General features: G+C 47.6%; 1 protein-coding gene across 2 annotated transcripts in view; it reads right to left on the reverse strand.

Annotated features, from left to right (window-relative positions):
* The window catches only part of Dclk3 (doublecortin like kinase 3), a 49445-nt gene extending 43044 nt beyond the window's left edge, over positions 1-6401 (reverse strand). For both annotated transcript variants that reach the window (XR_009592304.1, XM_060385173.1), the window contains exon 1: positions 6121-6401. Coding sequence is in view for 1 of the 2 variants with exons in the window: in XM_060385173.1 (XP_060241156.1) it covers positions 6121-6208 (88 nt within the window). In the remaining variant the exon portion in view is untranslated. The remainder of the gene's footprint in view (positions 1-6120) is intronic.
* Between the last annotated feature and the right edge of the window lie 10881 nt (positions 6402-17282).

The following is a 17282-nucleotide window of genomic DNA, read 5'->3' on the forward strand; positions in this document are numbered from 1 at the left end:
GCTCATTTTACATCTGGCCAATAAGCCTCAGCCATAAACAACAGTCCAGCCATCACGCTCTGTCAACACTGGTGACTCCACAGGCACGTGTTCCCGATGATGACACCGTAGCTAGAGAAGCTCTGCCCACCTGGCCCACGAGAGGCACGGAGCATGAGTGAGTACGGGCTAGGCTTTTCAGATAATTAAGTTGATCTGTTCCTCCTATCAAAACCCAACCCATCCTTACAAAGGCAGCCTCAGGGGCAGAGCTCCGTCCCTACCGAGCCCGTCTCACCGCCCTCCACCACCCAAGTGACTCTTAGCTCCATGACAAGAGCACTCCACACCGTGTCACGGCACCCTCCCATCAAACATGCTGCCCTTCATCCTATAATGCCACCCTCCTCCGTACACTTTCCTCCTCCACCACCCCAGACACCGCAGCTCATCTTCAGAAGACCAGTTCCGACCCAGTCGCACCAGGACGTCTCCCTCTATTTCCTCACACTCTTTCTTACAATCAGCACAGACTAATTACACAGAGTAATAGGTTTCACTGTGATGTCGCCATGCATGTGTGTAATGTGCTTTGATTATATTTATCCCCCACCACCATTGCTGTCTGTTGTTTCCCCCTTCATAACTAGTCTGCTTCCTCTTTCCAAATAGTTTTCTTTTCCCTACTTTCGGGACTCTTTTTTTAAAATCTAGAATCCTGGGGCTGGAAAGATGGCTCAGTGGTTAAGGGCACTGGCTGCTCTTGCAGAGGGACAAGATTTGATTCCCAGAACCCACAAGCCGGCTCACAGCCATCCCTAACTCCAGTGCCAGGGGAGCTAATGTCCTCTATGGCCTCCACAGCATCAGGCACATAGTACGTAGACATGGATGCAAGAAAAGCATCCATACACATAAGATAAAAACAAATAGCTATTTAACAGAGAAAGAGAAGCCAATTCCATATATGGAAAAAACCATGAACTATTTTTCTTTTTTGAACAAAATTCTTTGCTTATTTGTGTGTGTGCACATTCATGCACGTGTGAGTTGGTTCTCTTCTTCAGGTGTGAGAATTCCAGGATCAGGTTACAATCTTGGTGGAGCGTGCCTTCACCACTGAGCCGTCATACCAACCCAGTATTTTTTTTTTCCAGTCTGACTTAGTTTGCTGAGCATGACAATGCCCAGTTTAATTTGTTTTGATTTCCTCTTTTTTTCATGTTGAATTCATTGCATGCATATCTTGTTTCCTTTATCTGTTCATCTGCTGGTGGACATGCCAGCTCTCCAATCCCTGATTTCTGGGCACAGTGCCATAATAGACGCAAGTGTCAAACGTTTCTACTGTATGCTGGTTTTGATTATTGACTTAGGTTACAGAGGCTGGATCATGTGGTTGCTGTATTTTCAAGGTTGTTTTGTTTTTTTTAAGACCTTCTCTATTGGTTTCTACAGGGCTTGGACTAATTTATATTCCCACCTACAGTGTGTTAGTGTTCTCTCCCACCTCCAGTCTCACCAACATCTGTTATTTGTTTTCTTGAAGATAAACATCCTGACTGGAATGACCCAGAATCTCAGTGTACCTTCTCATTGCTCATCAGCTTTATCAGATGCTTTTGCCTCTATGTTATAATTATCCATGTCAATGCCGGGTCATAGCAGACCCGCCACACTGTGATTGGACCAATAGCTTGTGTATTTCTGAATCCTCAGGGCCAGAAGAAGAAAGAAGCTGTACTGGCCTTTTAGTCAGGAGGAACTTTCCCAAGAGGGATGATTCTAGGGCATCGGAAAGCAGCTGGATTAGAACAAACGCCCATCAAGAATGACTTCTCAATAACAGCATCCCTTAGCTATCTTCAGCCCAGGTCCTAGCCAGACCCTTCCCAGAGTCTGGAATCAGCTCACACATATCTATCTCCCCATATACTGTTCTGCCTCTCCATGAGGGTTCAGACTTTCCCTGAGACGGAATGACTAAGAGCTTTGTATTCAAAGTGTGGTCCCCAAACAAGAAACACCTACAAGAATTTAGGCACTAGCCAAAAAAAAAAAAAAAAAAACAGAGTCACGGGCTCCAAGATATTCTGATTCCAAGTCTTATTTTTACCTCTATCTCCAGCTAGTTCAAATGCCCAAAGCTGTTTAAAGTTTGGTACAGTCAAGCAATCTCCTCTGCCAAAACATGTCAGTAAACTCAATTGTTCTCCAGTGTAGCTGGTTAAGAGCTGTGCATCACTGTCTCCTCGGCACAGCTAGAGCATACCCACCTTAGCAATAAAGGAGACAAGCTCAGAGTGGGTGGGTCACGGGATCATGTGGCTTTGAAGCTTCAGAGCCAGGATTTCCAGGAAGGTCTGTAGGGCTCAAGAGCCCTTGCTCCATGGCCATACAGACTGGCACCTGCCATTTGCAAATATCTGACAATGTCTTAGCTTTTGAGCGTAACGCAGACTCTTCAGAGACTTCTTGACCTCTCAGGCCACCACTGGCCCAGAATTTATCTCCCTTCTCTTACCACCCACACGATGCTGCTTCTGCGTGTGCCGCTCTCCCCAGGAGATGGCCTCTTACTCCCAGGGAAGCTCACTCAAAAACTGCTTGATGAGTTCATGAAAACATTTCCCCTTTAATCATCGGACGAATGATCATCACCTGAATGGCTATTGGAAAGGAAGGTGAAGAGTGTGGGATTCCCAGAGAAGTCAAAGTCTTGCCTGGGGTCTCAGGAGGTCTCAGACGCCTGGGAATGGAAGCCAAAGCCCCTCCCCGATTCCTGGAACAGAAGTCTTCCTCTTCCCCCACCTTCCTGGATTTCCCATTTCTGATCTAAAACCACAAGGGAGTTTGTGGAAGCATCTCTTTCAAATTACTCCCCACAGACACTTTTAAAAGGACCCTGCCACTAGACAGAACAAATTAGACGTTAACAGGCAGCCAACTAGGAAAATGGGGAAACTCAGGGCACAAACAGATACAGTGACCCCAAGAAAGTAACACACATCAATCAAAGACCTCCAAGGAAAGCAGCCTTTTCAGCTACAGACGCCCACTATGGAAAAGGACCCTAAGGAGCTCAAAGACCAGGCTGGAGGACACCAGCCCACTCACCCTGGTGAGACACCATGGTGGCCTGTGAGACTGAGGTTCACACAGCATTTTCCCCTCCCTTTGTTTCATTCAGAAAGGACACTAAGGCCTTTGTTTACTCAGCTTGTCCAGACAAAAGCAAAATATCTGCCTGAAACGTTAAGGGAAATGTAAGAGGGAAATTTCCCTGGACCTGGGAATTGGAAGATTTTATACAGACACACACACACACACACACACACAGAGAGAGAGAAAGAGAGAGAGAGAGAGAGAGAGAGAGAGAGAGAGAGAGAGAGAGAGAAATGATGAGAGCAGAGCTTGGGACAGCAGAGCAACTCTCTACTTCTTGTTTTCTTCTCTGAGCACCAAGCCCAAGGGTTGTGTCACCTGAAACACCAAGTGTTGTGTGAACTGTCAAAGGCACACTGATGAGGGGCATAGAACTGAGGTTTGCCAGTCCCGGGTCTAGGCACCAAGACACATGTGCCTAGACGGGGCACTATACCTTTGCCCAAAGGCACCCTTGAGGAATCAGGCCATCCACTGCAGCTGGTAGGGAACAATTAGGGAAAGAAACACATTATGACTGAGAAGGCTCTCAGACTTGGAGGCACGTATTTGTAATCCCAGTACTCAAAAGATGGAGGCAGAGGATCATGAGTCCAAGGTCAGCCTCCAGTACTTAGTTCAAGACCAGCCTGGTTTATATGAGATTCTGCTCCCAAAAGTCAACACAGGAAGAAAGGATGGGGAGAGGGAAAGTGGGAAGGGAAATTAAAAAAAAGGAAGGAAATATGTGCTAGTTTCTTTTTGTCAAGTTGAAACAAGCCAGGTTCATTTGGGAAGAGAACCTCAAATGAGAAAATGTTTCCATAAGACTGGCCTATAGGTAAGTCTGTGGGCATTTGTTGTTGTGGTTATTGTTTTTCGATACAGGGTTTCTCTGTGTAGGCTTGGCCGTCCGGGACTCGCTTTGTAGACCAGGCTAGCCTTGAACTCACAGTGATCTGCCTGCCTCTGCCTCCCAAGTGCTGAAATTACAGTTGTGTGCCAACACCACCACCCAGCTCTGTGGGCCTTTTCTTGATTAATGAGTGACGTGGGAGGGCCCAGCTCAGTGTAGGCAGGACCAACTCTGTGCAAGTCAGTCTTGGGTTATATAAAAAAGCAAGCTGACCAAGACATGGGAGCAAACTGCTAAGCAGCAGTTGCTGCTCCGTGGCCTCTGGTTCAGCTTCTGCCCATGGGTTCTCGCCCTGAGTTCCTACCCTGAGTTCCTTTCATGGTGTCATGGTGGCCTGGAATCTGAAGTTGACCCTTTCCTTTCCCAAGTTGTTTTTTGTTTGTTTGTTTGTTTGTTTGTTTGTTTTGGCCATGGTGTTTTTGTCAGCAATGGAGAGCAAACAAGGACAGGAGGAAAATGATGCCATGTTTTGGGGGTTTGTTTTCCTGGTTGGTTGGTTGGTTGGTTGGTTGGTTTTGTTGTTGTCATTCCTTGGAATCAGATTCTGAGGAGGAGCCCCTCTGACAGCTAACTGGTGTATTAATAGTTAATCACAGGAAACAGTGGTGAAGAAGCAAGCTCAGAAACAAAAGCAGCCAAGTGAGAGAAGCAAGGCCAGCAAAGACCCTTGGGGTTCAACACGAAGTCATGCCACAGGACCTTTTGGTAAACAAAGGGTGTCAAGCCTCGCTGAAGGTCCTAGTGAAATTCCTGAGAGCTGGCTAATGTTCTCCTGAAGACCAGCACCGGTTGCTGGTCATGGGCTGCCTCTAGGGAGATGTGCAATTGCAGCCTGCCCTTGCTCTGAGCTTGCAGCAGCAAAGCAGTGTAAAGGTCACCCTCCAGCGAAGACAGGGGGTGGCTTACAGCTACCAGCGAAGTACTCAGGGCACCGACGTGACAGGATAGCAGAGCGCACCATGAAAGGACAGCGCTCAAACACCTCTGAAGCTAAATGAAAGGAGAGTTGGAGAATATAACTCAGAAATCACATCTGCCTCCATCCACTCTTTCTTCCGTGGCATCACCCTTACAATGATATTATAGAGCTACATGCTTCGCTGAAGTTGGGCTGCAGACAAACCAGCACTCCAGCCCCCACCCCCAGGGTTCTGGGTGCCTCAGCCCCACACCAACCGGCGGATCACCCCTGTGAGAAGCAACAGACCCCATTCTGCGGCTCCCAACACAATTGCCACAGCGCAGGTCTCCCTGATGCCATGTGTTGTAAGAGCTGTTGACAATGGGACCTAGCTTCCACCTGACAACCATCAGAGTGGTCTGGACTCAGAAGGAGTGAGGTGGAGAAATGACTCACTGTCAGGAGCAGCGAATAGCAACCTGATTCCCTACACAACTTCGCACCCCCACTCCCAGAAGGCAAGATACTCTGGGAAGGTGTCCCCAGACGCCTCTGCCCAGCCCGGGTGCTGCCTTATCCTCTCTCCACCACACCTCGCCCCCAGAGCCAGACGTGAAAAGGAGTGAAAACGTGGGGCTATATTTGAACTGAATTGATGGTTCTGTTTCTCCCGCTCTGATTTCTCCTGTTAATTCCCAAACACTTTGCTAATAGTGTTTTGTTTTGTTTCCCTAACCTCCCTTTGTTCTTCCGCGTCTCTCTAGCTAGGGACAGTTCTGGAGAGCAGGGGTTGAAGAAACTATTCCACCGCTCTCGGGCAAGCAGGTGGCTCTAGAGCTTCAAAGCAGAGATGCTTTCAGGAAAGGACGGACCGAGGGAGGTCATTAGTGCCTGGCACATGAAGACGATTTATCAGTGACGGCTCCCTCTCCGGTGCTCCGCTCCCGCAGCTTTGCTGTACCTGCCCACTGTGTTTTTCCCGGAATGGCGCTCTGGATGCGCAGAGAGGGGAGCAACTCAAGCCGGTGTCACCCCTTAGGCAAGCCAGCTTCCCGTGGTGCAGAGGGGTTGCACAAGTGCATGCGTGCACACAACACGGGCACGCATGCACGGTGCATCCCCGTGGGGTCTGCCTCTGCTGGGGTTCCCACCAGCAGTCGCCGGGGTGGGGGGCGCTTACCCGGGATGGAAGGCGCAGGGCGGCTGGGTGCCGGCGGAGCGGGGGTCGAGGGCGGCGGCGGCGGGCGCAGGGAGGGCGCGGCTGGCATGGCTGGCGGCCTGGCTGCAGGTGGCAGCTCCGGGACGTGGCCCGACGGCGGCCGAGCGGGCGCGGGAAGGTTCGGGGACTACTCGCTGAACCAAGCGGCTCGGGTCTGTCTCCTCTTCCCTTTGGTGGGCGCAGGCAGCAGCCACAGCGCAGGGACTGTCTCCCTGCGAGCTTGACAACCGTTCGCCGCCACCGCTGACACCGCCCTCCAGCCCCGCCCCGCCCCGCCCCGCCCCGCCCCACCTCTCCCTAGGCCGCCTAGGGGCGGTAGAGTTGGTGGTGAACTTGAGCGAGCAGGGCGCCTTCTGAGCTAGAAGGACTCCAGAGGACCTTTCTCTCTCGTCTCCTCCTCTCCTCCTTTCTCTCTCCCCCTTCTCTTCTTCCTTCCTCTTTTCCCTCTTCAAGGCTGTTCCAGCCAAGGAACTTGGGGACTGGTTTTGACCTGTGTCTCCCTGGTGCCCTCCATGGGTGACTCCCATGTCGAGGAGGCCTGGAACCTCAGCGAGCTGCCTCTCCCTGCAGGGCAGAGGCCACACTGCAAGTACTCCACCGAAGCGAGCGTCCTTCTTGCACCCAGAGTCAAAGTTAGGACACGGTTGTCCGAACCCACAGGCTAGAGTCACACGGCGGAATGTCCTTCCGTCTGGGGGTCCTGAGCCCACCAAAGGCCTTTTCTGAAATGGCCCATTCTCAGCACCACACACCTAAGCTCCATAGTCTCAGGCCTGTAACAGCCACTCTTCCTAGTCCTGCCATTTGTATTTGCGGGAAGGGAGAAAAGAGACTGAGCTTTAGGGATTAGATGATGCGGTTTCTGCCTTGCAAAGCGGCTGGATGGATCACCATCATGTGCGTACGGTTTGAATACACCCAGCAGGAGCGAGGGAGCTCTCAGTTCAAGACAACACAACACAGAGAAGTGTAGTTAGTCCACACCTTGGCGCGTGCTGTGGGGGAAATTGCTTTCACCTATTCACAGCCCAGTTTTTCCCTCCTGACCTATTAACAGAACCCCAATTTTTAACTGAACACATGTAACCTGTAATAAAAAATATATATATTTCCCAGCTGCCCTGGGGCCAAAATGACCATAAGAAAAGATTTTGAGCGTTGAACTATAACTGGGAAGATTTGTATGGAACTCTCAAAATGTTTCTGAGGCTCATGGATGCCTTCCACCCTCATGCCTTGTCCTGGCGTTCAACAACAGTGTCTATGGAATGTTCTATTAATGGAGCAATTTTTGTCCCATTTTTTAACAGAATTAGACAACTACCTGTGTTAGTCTTCCGTTGCTGTGACAAAATGCTCAAGCTAACCAATAACCAAAAATCTTTAAATTGTTTTAAATTATGCTTACAGTTGTGTGTTGGAGGTGCACGTAAGTGGAGCTCCCCACAGAGTCCAGCAAAGGGTGTCAAATCCCTTGGAACCCAAGTCATAGGCAGTTCTGAACTTAGTGTTTCATGGGATGCCAAGAACTAAATCCAAGTCCTCTGCAAGAGAAATAAGCACATTAAGGCATCTCTCCAGCCCCTGAACGAGCCACCTAAAATGGAGGAGCTATTTGGGTTGGCTCACAGGCTCAGAGGTTTCAGACCATGCTTGCTTGCTCAGCCCTGGAGGCCACATAATATGTCACAGCAAGGACATACCCAAGGAAGAAGAGACCTATTCATAACATGACAGCCAGGAAGCAAAGACAAGAAGGTGCTAGGGCCCAGGATCCCTTCAATGATGTGACATCAACAACCTAACTTCCCCCCACTAATTGCCACACCCAAATGGCCCGACACCTCCTAATAGCACTACAGGATAGGGAACAAGCCTTCAACCCCTAGACTTTAGAGGAAGGTCCCAGATCTAAATCACAGCAACACTCTTTGTACCTCACAGCACAGCATTTCCCTGCATCATGCCTTTGTGTCCATCATACATGACCGATTGGATGCTATTGGAATCGCACCCTCCTGGATTAACTCTCTAGGATCTGCTCCTGCCAATAGTGGAGTAGCTACTGCCCAAGGAGAAAGTAGAGAAACAAGAGCCAGGTCCCAGCATCAACCTAAACCTAACATTTGACTGGATATGAGGCAACCCCACAGGATTGTAGACCCAGAAGTGACACAGATAAATGCCCACAGTTGCAAACAACTAAATCCTGAGCTACTTTGCCCCTCAAGATCGTTACAGCAAAAGCTAGCTAATATGGTGGCCAATGATGGCTGGAGCTCCAGAGGTCTTCATAGATTATATGTTTGCCTTAAAGTTTTAAGACAAGACAAAAAACAAAACAAACAAAAAAAAAGAGTAATAAAATAGAGACCTGGATCCTTTATGACATCACAAAGCTATATCAATTTTAGATTTCCCTTTTAAGAGAGAATATATCCTCGAATATTTAAGCCACTACAGTTTTTTTAATTTCTTTATTTTATATTTATCCCGAAGTAGTCTCCTCCCTCACCTTCTCCCAGTCTCCCTCCTTCCCTTCCCCCCCATCCCTTCCCCAGTCCACTGAAGGGGGGAGATCTCCTCCCTGTCGTCTGACCCTTGCTTATCAAGTCTCATCAGGGCTGCCTGTTCTGTCAAGGCCACATTGCCAGGAGGAAGCAATCAAAGACCAGGCAACCAAGTTCATGTCAGAGACAGCCCTGCTCCCCTTACTAGGGAACCCTAACTGAGCTAGCTGTCTTTGGGCCACATTTGATCAGGGGGTCTGGGTCCTCTCCATGCAAGTCCTTAGTTGGTGCATCAGTCTCAGCAGGGCCCCCTGGGACCAGATATTTTGGCTTCATTGGTCTCCTCGTGGAGCTCCTGTCCCCTCTGGGTCCTTCTCTCCTCCCCTTCTTTCATAAGACTCCCTGAACTTTGCCCCAAGTTTGGCTGTGAGTCTCTGCATCTTCTTCAATCCCCGGTTGGATGGAGTCTTTCAGAGGACAACTGCGGTAGGCTCCCATCCTGTTCCCTCTCTTCTACCACTTCTGGTGTCTATCCTGTTTGCCTTCTGAATGAGACTTAAGCAGCCTCCCTAGGGTCCTCCTAGTGGTTTAACTTCTTTAGGTCTGTAGATTTTAGTATGTTTATCCTTTATTATATGTCTAATATCTACTTATAAGTGAGTACATACTATGTGTGTCTTTCTGGTTCTGGGTTACCTCACTCAGGATGATCTTTTCTATTCCATCCATTTGCCTGCAAATTTCATGATTTTTCTTGTTTTTAATTGCTGAGTAGTATTCCATTGTATAAATGTGCCACAAATTCTGTATCTATTCTTCAGTTGAGGGACACCTAGGTTGTTTCCAGATTCTGGCTATTATGAATAAAGCTGCTATGAACAGTCTTGTTACCTGAAAAATGGTACTTTTGTCAATCCTTCAAAAAAAAAAAAAGAGTTTTCTTTTTACACAAAAAGAAACACTGAATACAGACTAGGCAGTCATTTAAGTGAAAATGGAGGTCTAAGAGGGAACACCATGCTCACAGTCAGCCACTGAACTAGAAATCATTTGCCATAGCTCAAGGGAGTGGAACAGTAGCCATGGAGCCTGGCCAAGGCAGAGAGCTGCTTTGGTCTCAAGTGAGCAAAATTCACTCATGGAGCTCAAGTTACATGGAAGAGTCAAAGGCATTTGAGGATGTCCAGGAACCCTCCGAGGTGGGAAGAGACCACTGAGTGGTCAGAGCCTGTGCCACACAGGCTTTGGGCTAGGGTTTGGCTCTCCAGAGCCTACCTAAGTGCCAGGCTGGAAGGGCAGCTCCCCTGCTAGTCCAGCTGCAGAGGCAGAGAGAGGGTCTCTGGGGAAGCTAGATAACAAGGCGGCCATATTATCCAGCTAAGGTCTGGGTTCAAAAGACCTTGTTCAAGAATAATTCCCAAATCAACACCACACCTCCACACACATTCACAACTCACCCCACACACACATAAACACACACATGCCAACACACATCACACCACACAAGTACATACATACACACACTCACACATGTGCCCACACATATGCACACTATACACACAGATACATGAAAATGGAAACATAAAGTTAAAAAAAAAACCCTTCCAAGTCATTCAAAAGCAGCATGGTGGGGTTCCATGGCCTTGCTTTGAAATGCCCCTCACAACTGCCCTGTCTCAGGATCCACCTTCTCCAGGGAAAGAACACAATCACCCCAGTTTATTTAGTCTAAGCAGCCAGCTGCCGGTCTCCTCCTTTGAAACAGACGTCCCTGTCCCTCTCTGCTCAAAACACCCACGGCACAGTGGGAAGGATGAGGGGAGTAAAGGGGGTAGCCGACACACTGGGATAGGCAGGGCACTGTGAGACCAGAGAGGAAGTTAAAGAAGCTGGGAAAACTGATGAGCAGATCCAGGACGCCTGGTAGGCTTTGCGAGGAAGGACTTGGAAATGTTGGTAGGAAGGCCACCCTGACTGCCATGCCGCTGTGTGTTTAAGGATGGCTTGGAAGAGAGATTTGATGGAGGTCATGGAACCTCTGAGGAACCTCCTTGTTCCCAGAATTACATGGGAGTTGGGGGGGGAGGCTCCAGGTGGAACCTTCCATGATAGAGTTCACTAGTCTAATGAGCCTGCAGTGTTGTCCAGTCTTCTCAACAGATTGACAGGACTTTCTGACATGTCTCCCCCCTTAACTATACCATCATCCTCTCCTCCCCAGGGAAAACTGAGATCTTTCTTCTCTTTTTCTCTTCTCTTTTCCTCTTCTCTTTTCTTTCTCTTCTCTTCTCCTCTCCTCTTCTTTCCTCTTATCTCTTTTTGAAACGAGATCCCTTGTATCCCAGTGTGGCCTCAAACTCCCCATATAGCCATGGATGGCTTTGAACCTGATCCCCCTGTCTCCACCTCCCAGGTGCTCGGAGTAGAGGTGTGTACTACACGGTACAGGGAGCTAAAGACACCGCCCAGTTCATGCAGCGGTGGGGACAAAACCCAGAGCTTCCCGCAAGCTAGGCAGATACTCTGTCCCGGCTCCGGCAGCAGCCAGCCACCAACCCAAGAGGCTGCTTCTTCTCCCTGCATATACCTACTCACTTCTGTTGTCACTATCTGGGATCTTCTGCTTCAGTCTGTCTCTCTGGGTTTCCTTGGGAAAACATTTCTGTCCTTGGTTCCCTTCACCCCACTGCTATGACCGGACTCTTCCCATTCATAAAGCTCTGTTCTCACCTCCTGGGACATGTCCATTCTGGCCCCATCCATTTTCAACCAAGCATGATGGCTGAGACAGGATTTCTATATGTTTGAGGAGTTATTAGATACCCTGTCCAAAAATAATAACAAAACCACAAAGACAAAAACAGGGGGCTGGAGAGAGGGCTCAGAGATTAAGAGCCTTTGCTGCTCTTGCCCAGGACCCATATTATGTTCCCAGCCCTTACATCATGGTTCACAACTGTCCTTAACTCCAATTCCTGGGGATCCAACACCCTCTTTTGGCTCCTTGGCACCAGGCACACACATACATAGTAGACAAGACACACATGCACATAAAACAAAAGTAAACAAATCTTTAAAACAACAAATAAATAAGCAAATGTTTTCCTGCTCTCCTGTGCCCCTTAAATCTTAGCATTGCTCAGGGATTTCTTATTGTCCTTGCACAATCTCCTTGGACAATCATGCCTAAGACCTTGATTTCTATTCCTGACTTCTCTTTTGTTCCTTCCAAGCCCAACACAGTTACCTGTAGCCTCTGAGAGGCGGCGCAGAGGGGACTTGTACATCATATCCAGAAAGTTCTCCCCATCCCACATGTTTTTCCTGTGGGGTCCTTTATTGTATTAAACTCACCCAGGCCATAAACCTATGAATTAATGTCAAGTCCAAGCACTCTGCTGTCCCTTCCTCTACCCCGCTCACTGCATTGGTCTTGTTCAAGCCTTCCTGGCATTCCAGGGCAGACCCTTGACATCTGTGCATCACTTCCCTTTGGCCTTACTCCCAGATCACTTAGCATATTCAAGGAACTCTTTCTCCTTACTGACTTACTGTACAACTTCCCACTTAAGAGCCTCCAGTGTCTCTTAAGAGACCAAATTTAAACCTCTTAGGATGGAGTCCTCAAAGTTCTTCCCTCTGGGCCTCTATAGGACTCAACTCGTATCTCTGGACACTCCCTGTGTGTTGATACTCCCAGCTAGAGCACACCCCTGTTTTTCCTTGACTTCCACCTCTTTCTTTAAGCTGCCCACTTGTGTCTGTGCAGCCTTTACCTAAGTATCACCTCCTCCGGCAGGCCAGGCTTCAGGCTCATGCTGTTCACCGGTGATTGTTCTGCCCCATTACCAATAGAAGGATGGGAAAGGAGGGTAGGAAACAGAACGAGGGCATAAGGGCCAATAGGATCTGTTCGCTGGGGTTGACATCTGACTAGGTCACCAGTAATCTAGACAGCATTGGTTCCTGACTATCTTGAAGTCAGGAAGGCAGTCTATCTGGTTTAAAGACTCATCAAAATTGGCCAAACTCCACTCCACTGAGAGGTTTCAAAGACAAAGAAATCATCTGCTGCCTAAGAAAAAACATAGAATTTGAGTGAGTGCCTGTAACCTCTCTTCTCCCTTGTTTGGTAAGTCAGCTGCATGTAATAGGAATCAATGAACATATCTCAAATATGTTGTCACTTTTTCTGGATGCAATTTATGCTTTCAAGTGGATCTGCTTGCCTGCTTTTTTGAGTGTAGTGTTTGAATGTGTGTGTGTGTGCGTGTTCCTGTGTGCACCTGTTCAAATGCATGACTATGTAAGCCTGGGGAGGCTCGAAGCGAACCACTTGAATCCGCTCCCCAAGGCAGGCTCTCTCACTAAACCTGCAGCTTGCCAGTTTGGCTGGTCTAGCTGGCCAGCATGCCAAAAGAATCTCAAGCCCTCAGATTATAGTGGGACCACCACACCTACCGATTCTGGAGACTCCAACTCCTGCCTTCACATCAGTACAGCAAGCATTTAAGCCACTGAGCCATCTCTCCAGGTTTTGTTTCCCCTGTCTGTCCACAGATTGTATGTGACATCTCATACAGCCATTGGGTAAGGAACCTTCGATAACAGCCTTCCTGTGTTCACTCTCCAGGCATGACGTTGCCGTGGCTGATGCGGCTGCTGTTTTCAGAATTCTCTTCCTGGTTTCAAGTAAAGGTTACCATTTCTGAAGTGTGCCTTCAGCTTTGGGGTTTTTGTCTCCCCTGTCCCTCCCCCGAGCCATTGATTACTAATTTGGCAATTGGAATGTGTGGTTTATTCTGGGGCCCCATTCCCGAGGCCCCGTCACTGTGTTTTACGTTAAAACAATGGAAAGAATATGCCATTTCCTGCCATTTGTAAGACTGCTGACTTGGCAGACCATTGCTTCCACCAACACAAAAGTTAGGAATGCGGTCAGATGGCATGTGAAACCTACAGTGGGCCGCCTCTGCTCTGCAGTGACTACCTGATGTCCTCACTGACATAGTCTGTGAGTATAAAAATGCCCTGTAACTGTTTTCCCATTGGCGTATATTGTTTGGGGCCACCCTGAATCTGTGTTCCCAGATCCAAACGTTCATGTTTGGCTCAGAATAAATCATCTCTTGTCCCCTTCCGAGGTGAAAGCGGTATTTTAAGTTGACATTGCTGATCTAGAGGTTGCCAGATTTTTACATCTTCCCTCATGAATCTACTATTTTCTTTAAAAACAAACGGAAGACAGGAACAAAAGGCAACTAAGAGGATAAAATGTGACTGTGTGAAACCACAGAGAGATCCTGGTGGGCTTCCTATGTGCAGCCAGATCTATTTTGCTGCGTCTAATTTTTCTTCACAATTTATATTGGAACATTTGAATTGCCAATGTTTTCAATCCAGTTTCTTTACTTCACACAGCTGTGGAGATTCTACGGAGAAATATCATAAAGAGTCTTCGTTAAGGGGCCAACACCACCATTAGGAATTTCAGATACCTTTATCAAGTCTACAAGATGGAGCTTCTATTTCCGGAAACACTGGGCAAAACATTGCCCAAGATCACACGGCAAGAGGATCATATCCAACTTGGAAAGTATTGCTGTAATCCCAGACTGGAGGAGGCGGAGCCAGGGGGATGGCGAGATGGAGGGTCAGTAGGCAAGAGCGCTTGGTGCACAAGCCTGATGACCTGAGTTCAGATCCTCTGAACATACATGAAAAGATGGATGTCCATGGCCCACATCTGCAATCCCAACACTCCTGCTACAGGATGGGAGACAAATGAGAAAAACCCTGCCTCAAAAAAAAGGAAAAGGGGGAGGGGAAAAAGGAGAGGGGGGAAAGGGGGGAAAGGGAGGGAAAGGGGGGGAAAGGGGGGAAAGGGAGGGAAAGGGGGGGAAAGGGGGGAAAGGGGGGAAAGGGGGGAAAGGGGGGAAAGGGGGGAAAGGGGGGAAAGGGGGGAAAGGGGGGAAAGGGGGGAAGGAAAACCATCAAAAACCTAGCAGCTGGTCTCGCTTGGCTTCAAAGTCTAGGCCGTTTTCAGACCCCAGACCTAGCCTGACATGCCTCTGCCGCCGCACAGCAGGCGGGAAAGGCTGTCCTGTCTCTCTACATTTGAGTGCAGCCCACGTATCTGGGGTGATCTGTCTTTTGATATCAAGATGAACACGAGTTTATTAAAGGCTGACTCCTAGATAAACGTGTTAAGAGGGCTGGGCTTCCAGCGTTTGCAGCTCAGGGCATCTCACATAGGGAGGAGCCGGATGTTAACAAGCATGTACATGCCCATGTATGTGCCCATGAACGTCCGACTTTGCACACTACGTGCTGGAGGACGCGGGGTTGGCAGTCCTTTGCTTGTGATCTCTTCACTTTTTGAGGACAGGTGTGTTAATTCAGCAGGATGGCAGGCATTAGTCCAGCATTTTCAGGCTTAAGTCTAGTTGGGTTTTTTTTTAGCCACAATGTTCAAGTGCAGGCAGTGTGTTTTCCTATGTGCAGACTAAGTTTCAAAAGTATAGCAGGAGCCTATGATGCCCAAAACCTTGCCATGCATCTATCACTGTATGACAAGGACTTGAGACTGTTTTATTTTCCTATTATCACTCCACATCTCAGTATTGAGTAGGGGCTTTGCAAGCCACTTTCATTTTCATTGCTACAACACAAAAGTAGTGATCTGTACTCTGAGTCCAGCACTGAAGCCAGTGTGTGTGTGTGTGTGTGTGTGAAATTGAAACTATTTGCACTTCTATTTGGACAAAACCCTGTAAAGTATGACCCAGTTCTTGTCACATGTGGCACATGAATGAAGGAGTTGTGTTTAAGTGACTCTTGTGCCCCAGGAAAACAAATGGCATGGAGAAGATGTAGCATAAACTGGAGAATAAATAGACACTGGGGGTGGCAGGTAGAACACTGGCCACACACCAAAACAAAGAAGATTATTCCCACCCAGGTAGGGCTGCTCCTACAAGCTAATTTCTATGGAGCCATGTTGGCAGGCAACAGTCAGAAGTCAGAATCAACGTGCCCTGGGGTCACTGTACCTGAGGGACCCACGGAAATCACAAAGCTGATCAGCAGTTTCTAATGCCTCCTTCTCGGCATGCTTCAAGGAGAGACAGGCAACCAGAATAACTGTGCATTTCTCACAATCAGACACAGTGACAGTAAGAGGTACGCTTATGTAAGCACAGAGTGGAAGATGCCTCCAGGGTTGACTGGCTTCAACCATGTAGGTATTGTTTTATGTGTGTATCTTTAACCACTAAAAAGTCATTTTAAAAAGACATGATTCCAATCAACAAGTATCACTGATAAGCTCTAATACTCACCATCTGGGCTCTGAGACCATGTGACCATCAACCCATTTTGTGTGGTCGTCAGAAAGATGCTGCTCCCTAAATTCTATGACGTGCTGTGATGCCGGTATCCAAACAAATCACTGTGTTAGCCAATACCTGCTGGCAACCTGGGGCCCAGAATTGTGTCTTAATAGCAATAAGCATTAAAGGGGATGGGAGGAAGCTTAAAAAGAAGCCAGGACCAGCCTCTCCTGATCCCCATCTGAAGCTACTGTTGTTATTCGTGTTGACATTTTCTTTAATATCATACACTGTAATGTAATATTTAAAATTTGTGACTTTTTTTTTAAACAAAGGGTAGTAAATTTTATGATCCAAAACTCCTGTGAGTGGTCTAAATATTTTAAAGAACAGATTTCTTAATAGGTATGTTTTTAAAAGAAATGGTAGCACATCCCTATTTGCAGAGGAAGCAGGCCAGCCAGCCAGCATGGGCATTTTGTAGTTTTTATGAGTTCATATCTTTGTCTTTCACTCTTGCTTAGAAATTCCTTGCTTGAAATTTCAAGAATTTTGCAGCTATATGGTGAGTTGCCGGACCATCCCCCTTCCACTGTGTGGATGAACAATGCAAGACCCAGATAAACAAAGCAGCCTCCACAGTGTCCAAGAGCACAGTACAGGCCTTTTCTTTCAAGGTCCCCAACTTTTCCCTGTTTACTTATAAGAATGCTGTGTCTTATAGCATTTTAGCACCAAGAAAAATTGCACTAAAAAAGAAAGAAAATTCAAATTATCCCTAAGTCAGAGAAGGTAGCAAATGTAGACCTTTGTTTTTAAAAGGAGAAAGAAAGAAAAGCTATTTTGAGTAGAGCATTTAAAAAGTACAATTATCTAGCAAGCAAAACTGATAATTATATAATTCCTCAGCTTTCGGCAGCTTGGCTTTTGCTTAAAGGAACGAGGACCTTCCTTTTTTGCACCTTCCTATGTACAAGGCTTAGTGTTCCAGATTCCTAGACAGGGTCCATGAAAAACACTGGGCTCATCAGTCAAGCATCCTGCAGGGATAGACACTACTTATCCTAGTCTTTAGGAAAAATAAATAAATAACTTAAAGAGGGCAGATGGAACTGCTGGTAATGAAGAGTCAAGATAATGGTTAAAAGAATGTTTTCTCTTATAAGAGAGAATTTGTGACATGCAATCAGTGACAAGACTGGCTTCCTAGAACAATGGAGCCTCCTACATCTTGACCTTTCAGACAGTGTCACCTTGGCTCTGAGACAGAAACTCGGTTGCT

The sequence above is a fragment of the Meriones unguiculatus genome, chromosome 6 (genome assembly GCF_030254825.1).
Source record: "Meriones unguiculatus strain TT.TT164.6M chromosome 6, Bangor_MerUng_6.1, whole genome shotgun sequence".
In the NCBI taxonomy this organism is placed as follows: domain Eukaryota; kingdom Metazoa; phylum Chordata; class Mammalia; order Rodentia; family Muridae; genus Meriones; species Meriones unguiculatus.